The sequence below is a fragment of the Cherax quadricarinatus genome, chromosome 56 (assembly GCF_038502225.1).
Source record: "Cherax quadricarinatus isolate ZL_2023a chromosome 56, ASM3850222v1, whole genome shotgun sequence".
NCBI classification, from domain to species: Eukaryota; Metazoa; Arthropoda; class Malacostraca; order Decapoda; family Parastacidae; genus Cherax; species Cherax quadricarinatus.
Window position 1 is genome coordinate 12,325,649 of NC_091347.1, and position 7,874 is coordinate 12,333,522.

Here is a 7,874-nt window from a genome sequence, read left to right on the forward strand (position 1 = left end):
AGACAGGAAGGCTGAGTGTAGGTCATGCAGTGGTGTGAGATCAGTGGTGTGTAGGTCATGCAGTGGTGTGAGATCAGTGGTGTGAGATCAGTGGTGTGTAGGTCATGCAGTGGTGTGAGATCAGTGGTGTTTAGGTCATGCAGTGGTGTGAGATCAGTGGTATGTAGGTCATGCAGTGATTTGAGATCAGCAGTGCATAGATCAAGCAGCGGTGTGAGATCATTGGTGTGTAGGTCATGCAGTGGTGTGAGATCATTGATGTGTAGGTCATGCAGTGGTGTATAGATCATGCAGCGGTGTGAGATCAGTGGTGTGTACGTCATGCAGTGGTGTGAGATCAGTGATGTGTACGTCATGCAATGGTGTGAGATCAGTGGTGTCGAGGTCATGCAGTGGTGTGAGACCACAGCGCCACTGCAACGGTAATCGTCTTAACACAGCTGTTGCTATGTACTAAGACGATCCAGAAATGTCTTGGCAAGACGCTGAGGAAGAGAAAGAAAACAGAAAAAGACGGGAGACTCCTAAAATAAACTCTCATAAGCATTCCAGTATTTTGAGCCATAACAATGGTTTCTATGACACACATGAGCGTCTTGCCAAGAGAAGGTTATAACACCTTCCCACACAGTAACAGCCTTTTTTCAGAGGGTAATAAATAACTTAGCGACAACGTTTTTTGTTTGTCTTTTGTTTATGAAGGAGAGGTAATTAAGGTTTTGTTTATGAGACGGGTGGGAGGTAATTAGGTTTTATTCATGGGGAAAAAAGAGCGCAAACTTCTTGGTGAGGAGCTTATAGTTAGCCTCAAGGCCCTTTTCCCCAATTGTTGTGTCTATAAGGACAGCGTTAGGACAGCGGAAATCACTCATTCACACACACAGACACACACGCACACACACACACACACACACACACACACACACACACACACACACACACACACACACGACATATAAAATACTGCGCGGAATAGACAAGGTGGACAAAGACGGGATGTTCCAGAGAAGGGACACAGACACAAGAGGTCACAATTGGAAGTTGAAGACTCAGATGAATCAAAGGGATGTTAGGAAGTATTTCTTCAGTCATAGAGTAGTCAGGCCGTGGAATAGCCTAGAAAGTGACGTAGTGGAGGCGGGAACCATACATAGTTTTAAGGCTAGGTATGATAGAGCTCATGGGGCAGGGAGAGAGAGGACCTAGTAGCAATCAGCGAAGAGGCGGGGCCAGGAGCTGTGACTCGACCCCTGCAACCACAAATAGGTGAGTACAAATAGGTGAGTACACACACACACACACACACACTCACACACACTCACACACACACCCTACACACCCATTTTACACCAGACTCAGAGTCAGCTTCTTCCCACAGTACCGCCAGAGAGCGTGAGTGTGGTGGTGTGGCGTGGTGACAGTCTCCAGGGCACAGTCAGCAGCGTCCTGGGACCCTTCGTGGACGCTACCCGGGATACCCACCAGGGCACACACACTACCATCTTGGAGGAGTACCAAGGTAGCCAGCAGGTCACGTCTAGCAGCGTCCTGGGACCCTTCCTTGAAGGAGAAGTGGCAAAACTTACCTGCGTGGCCCATGGAGGTAAGACGTAGAATTTCTTACTAAAGATAAAAATGTGATAAAGACCTGTTAAGATCATATGGTAGAACTGAAAAGCTGTGTCGAGATAAAATTAATGTTTTTCACGCCTATAACTTGGTGTTTCCATTCAGCCATAATGTCTCTTTTCAAGTCCTACTCAAGCTATTTAAAAGAATTAGGGATTAGAGTTTGGTTAGTGAGCCCTAGATGGGCTGGGCGATTTATTTAATTACTTTTAGCAGAGGTGATGTCAGTTTCTCTGACTACATGTGTACCGGGGAGTGTCAGAGTCACTGATAACAGTGAGGTTGCAACCATGACTAGCCAGCTGGCCAATACGGTGTAGGAGTCACTGCTAACAGTGACGCTCAGACCATCACCCGGTGATTCATACCTAAAAGGGTTTAAAGACTATCGACTACACGAGGATTATTAAGGCTACGTTCCACCTGCTTATCACCAGTCAAGAAAAGTTTAATCCCTAAAATAGGGATTAAGTTGAACTCTCAGTGTGTATTATATACCGAGACACACACCTCTCGAAGTATATTTCCTCAGATACCTAAGTCGTTTACCAAACTTTTCTCTTTAAATGTTTTACATTCTTCTTGTTTTATTCGTCAAGAAACATGTATATCATTAACACATGGATCATAACACACGGGTCTTAATACACGGGTGTTAACATACAGATGTTAACACACGGGTCTTAACACACGGGTGTTAACACACGGGTGTTAACACACGGGTCTTAACACACGGGTGTTAACACACGGGTCTTAACACACGGGTCTTAACACACGGGTCTTAACACACGGGTCTTAACACACGGGTCTTAACACATGGGTCTTAACACACGGGTCTTAACACACGGGTCTTAACACACGGATCATAATCATATACTGTAGATGACCGGTAAACATGATTTTATCCTATTTTGTTACTGCTGAATGGTAGCACGGTTCTATTTATTCATATAAAATTGCATTTTACTGTCATCTAATTTAATTTTTAGAAACATAAATTCCCAAAATGCATGAAATACGCTACTGTATATATATATATATATATATATATATATATATATATATATATATATATATATATATATATATATATATATATATATATATATATATATATATATATATGTCGTGCCGAATAGGCAGAACTTGCGATCTTGGCTTAAATAGCAACGTTCATCTTGCCATACAGGACAAGTGAAAATTTGTGTATGCAATAATTTCGCCAAAATCATTCTGAACCTAATGAAAAAAATATATTTCACTGTGTTTGTTTAGCATTAAATTATTGTAAACAAATCTAAAATATATTTAGTTGGGTTAGGCTAAAATAAATTGCGCTTGTTATAATAAGGTTAGGTAAGTTTTCTAAGATTCTTCTGGTATAAAATTAAAAATTTTTACATTAATATTAATGAAAAAAATATATCTTTGAACGTATAAGAGAAAGTTTTAGAAAGGACTTAATTTTAAATGAGTTCTTGCTAATTGACTAGTTTTACATATTCGGCACGACATATATATATATATTTATAATATATATATGTAATATATATATATATATATATATATATATATATATATATATATATATATATATATATATATATATATATATATATATATATATATATATATATATATATATATATATATATATACCGCCTCTATGGCTGGAATGGGGACCCTCATCCTCGGAGAAGACAATAAATGTACCTCAGGGAAAACTCAAGGTTCTCCCCGGAGCTGTTTGAATATTTTCTTCTCCTACCACCCCCTATATTAGATAATCTATGTGAACATTTATTAATAAACAGAATACATTTACAGAAAAACATAAACATGAATACAATGGCACAATGTATCAAAGATCATGAATTTTCTCCAGCTCCTCCGAGGGTGGACGCGAGCCAAGTATGCAGCAAGCATTTCCCCTCTGGATGGCTACGCTGAGGCGCTGGAACATGAAAGTGGCTGCCCTTGGGTCCTTGGTGGTGTCGATGAATCTGGAACCCAATTTTTTAAGGAAACGTGTGGCATTTTTTCCCCATGATCCCAAGGTCTCTGATCCCACTGGGACAAATTGATACTGTTGGCTTATGTCCCTGTACTTGCTGATCTTGTACTCCTCCCTGTGGTCAGCAGCTCCTCCCTGTCGCCCCACACTGTGATGGATGTAGGTGTCAGCCAGTGTGGACACACAGGTATAGTCCCAAGCTAAGATCTTGCCATTCTTCCAAGGATAGATGGTAATCCCGTCGGGGCGGTTTGCTGGGTTGTGGGTATTGTTGGCTGCTAGTGATCGGGGCTCCCTCTCGGCTGGGCATCCAGCTGTAGCAAGGGTTGTCTTAATGATGTCGTTGACCTCATTGTGTCTTGCATGCCAGCCCTTGGTTTTGGAACAGTTAAGACCATGTAGACCATATTGGTCTGCTTGCACTTCGCAGCAAATACACGTATATTCGGTGTGAATTGGGGCAGCAAGGCGCAGAGCCACTGCAATACGGAGGGTCATAGGGTCGAGTCGCGTTCCCATTGCCGATATGGGAACTGTTTGTAGGATATATATATATATATATATATATATATATATATATATATATTTATATATATATATATATATATATATTTATATATATATGTATATTTATATATATATATATTTATATATATATATATTTATATATATATATATATATATATATATATATATATATATATATATATTTATATATATATATATATATTTATCATAGGTAGTAGGTTGGTAGACAGCAACCACCCAGGGAAGTACTACCGTCCTGCCAGATGACTGTGAAACAAAAACCTGTAACTGTTTTGGATGATGGTAGGATTGCTGGTTTCTTTTTCTGTCTCATAAACACGCTAAGATAACAGGGATATCTTGCTACTCCTACTTACACTTTGGTCACACTTCACAGACACGCACATGCATATATATATATATACATACATCTAGGTTTTTCTCCTTTTTCTAAATAGCTCTTGTTCTTTTTTATTTCTTCTATTGTCCATGGGGAAGTGGAAAAGAATCTTTCCTCCGTAAGCCATGCGTGTCGTATGAGGCGACTAAAATGCCGGGAGCAACGGGCTAGTAACCCCTTCTCCTGTATACAATTACTAAAAAAGAGAAGAAGAAAAACTTTATAAAACTGGGTTGCTTAAATGTGCGTGGATGTAGTGCGGATGACAAGAAGCAGATGATTGCTGATGTTATGAATGAAAAGAAGTTGGATGTCCTGGCCCTAAGCGAAACAAAGCTGAAGGGGGTAGGAGAGTTTCAGTGGGGGGAAATAAATGGGATTAAATCTGGAGTATCTGAGAGAGTTAGAGCAAAGGAAGGGGTAGCAGTAATGTTAAATGATCAGTTATGGAAGGAGAAAAGAGAATATGAATGTGTAAATTCAAGAATTATGTGGATTAAAGTAAAGGTTGGATGCGAGAAGTGGGTCATAATAAGCGTGTATGCACCTGGAGAAGAGAGGAATGCAGAGGAGAGAGAGAGATTTTGGGAGATGTTAAGTGAATGTATAGGAGCCTTTGAACCAAGTGAGAGAGTAATTGTGGTAGGGGACTTGAATGCTAAAGTAGGAGAAACTTTTAGAGAGGGTGTGGTAGGTAAGTTTGGGGTGCCAGGTGTAAATGATAATGGGAGCCCTTTGATTGAACTTTGTAGAGAAAGGGGTTTAGTTATAGGTAATACATATTTTAAGAAAAAGAGGATAAATAAGTATACACGATATGATGTAGGGCGAAATGACAGTAGTTTGTTGGATTATGTATTGGTAGATAAAAGACTGTTGAGTAGACTTCAGGATGTACATGTTTATAGAGGGGCCACAGATATATCAGATCACTTTCTAGTTGTAGCTACACTGAGAGTAAAAGGTAGATGGGATACAAGGAGAATAGAAGCATCAGGGAAGAGAGAGGTGAAGGTTTATAAACTAAAAGAGGAGGCAGTTAGGGTAAGATATAAACAGCTATTGGAGGATAGATGGGCTAATGAGAGCATAGGCAATGGGGTCGAAGAGGTATGGGGTAGGTTTAAAAATGTAGTGTTAGAGTGTTCAGCAGAAGTTTGTGGTTACAGGAAAGTGGGTGCAGGAGGGAAGAGGAGCGATTGGTGGAATGATGATGTAAAGAGAGTAGTAAGGGAGAAAAAGTTAGCATATGAGAAGTTTTTACAAAGTAGAAGTGATGCAAGGAGGGAAGAGTATATGGAGAAAAAGAGAGAAGTTAAGAGAGTGGTGAAGCAATGTAAAAAGAGAGCAAATGAGAGAGTGGGTGAGATGTTATCAACAAATTTTGTTGAAAATAAGAAAAAGTTTTGGAGTGAGATTAACAAGTTAAGAAAGCCTAGAGAACAAATGGATTTGTCAGTTAAAAATAGGAGAGGAGAGTTATTAAATGGAGAGTTAGAGGTATTGGGAAGATGGAAGGAATATTTTGAGGAATTGTTAAATGTTGATGAAGATAGGGAAGCTGTGATTTCGTGTATAGGGCAAGGAGGAATAACATCTTGTAGGAGTGAGGAAGAGCCAGTTGTGAGTGTGGGGGAAGTTCGTGAGGCAGTAGGTAAAATGAAAGGGGGTAAGGCAGCCGGGATTGATGGGATAAAGATAGAAATGTTAAAAGCAGGTGGGGATATAGTTTTGGAGTGGTTGGTGCAATTATTTAATAAATGTATTGAAGAGGGTAAGGTACCTAGGGATTGGCAGAGAGCATGCATAGTTCCTTTGTATAAAGGCAAAGGGGATAAAAGAGAGTGCAAAAATTATAGGGGGATAAGTCTGTTGAGTGTACCTGGTAAAGTGTATGGTAGAGTTATAATTGAAAGAATTAAGAGTAAGACGGAGAATAGGATAGCAGATGAACAAGGAGGCTTTAGGAAAGGTAGGGGGTGTGTGGACCAGGTGTTTACAGTGAAACATATAAGTGAACAGTATTTAGATAAGGCTAAAGAGGTCTTTGTGCCATTTATGGATTTGGAAAAGGCGTATGACAGGGTGGATAGGGGGGCAATGTGGCAGATGTTGCAAGTGTATGGTGTAGGAGGTAGGTTACTGAAAGCAGTGAAGAGTTTTTACGAGGATAGTGAGGCTCAAGTTAGAGTATGTAGGAAAGAGGGAAATTTTTTCCCAGTAAAAGTAGGCCTTAGACAGGGATGTGTGATGTCACCGTGGTTGTTTAATATATTTATAGATGGGGTTGTAAGAGAAGTAAATGCGAGGGTCTTGGCAAGAGGCGTGGAGTTAAAAGATAAAGAATCACACACAAAGTGGGAGTTGTCACAGCTGCTCTTTGCTGATGACACTGTGCTCTTGGGAGATTCTGAAGAGAAGTTGCAGAGATTGGTGGATGAATTTGGTAGGGTGTGCAAAAGAAGAAAATTAAAGGTGAATACAGGAAAGAGTAAGGTTATGAGGATAACAAAAAGATTAGGTGATGAAAGATTGAATATCAGATTGGAGGGAGAGAGTATGGAGGAGGTGAACGTATTCAGATATTTGGGAGTGGACGTGTCAGCGGATGGGTCTATGAAAGATGAGGTGAATCATAGAATTGATGAGGGAAAAAGAGTGAGTGGTGCACTTAGGAGTCTGTGGAGACAAAGAACTTTGTCCTTGGAGGCAAAGAGGGGAATGTATGAGAGTATAGTTTTACCAACGCTCTTATATGGGTGTGAAGCATGGGTGATGAATGTTGCAGCGAGGAGAAGGCTGGAGGCAGTGGAGATGTCATGTCTGAGGGCAATGTGTGGTGTGAATATAATGCAGAGAATTCGTAGTTTGGAAGTTAGGAGGAGGTGCGGGATTACCAAAACTGTTGTCCAGAGGGCTGAGGAAGGGTTGTTGAGGTGGTTCGGACATGTAGAGAGAATGGAGCGAAACAGAATGACTTCAAGAGTGTATCAGTCTGTAGTGGAAGGAAGGCGGGGTAGGGGTCGGCCTAGGAAGGGTTGGAGGGAGGGGGTAAAGGAGGTTTTGTGTGCGAAGGGCTTGGACTTCCAGCAGGCATGCGTGAGCGTGTTTGATAGGAGTGAATGGAGACAAATGGTTTTTAATACTTGACGTGCTGTTGGAGTGTGAGCAAAGTAACATTTATGAAGGGATTCAGGGAAACCGGCAGGCCGGACTTGAGTCCTGGAGATGGGAAGTACAGTGCCTGCACTCTGAAGGAGGGGTGTTAATGTTGCAGTTTAAAAACTGTAGTGTAAAGCACCC

At 40.6% G+C, this 7,874-nt stretch overlaps 1 protein-coding gene across 1 annotated transcript in view; it reads left to right on the forward strand.

The window, feature by feature from the left end:
- Positions 1–469: 469 nt before the first annotated feature.
- The window catches only part of LOC128700794 (nephrin-like), a 127,390-nt gene continuing 119,985 nt past the window's right edge, over positions 470–7,874 (forward strand). Inside the window, exons 1-2 of the mRNA XM_053794252.2 lie at positions 470–551; positions 1,379–1,603. Coding sequence (XP_053650227.2) covers positions 470–551; positions 1,379–1,603 — 307 coding nt within the window. The remainder of the gene's footprint in view (positions 552–1,378; positions 1,604–7,874) is intronic.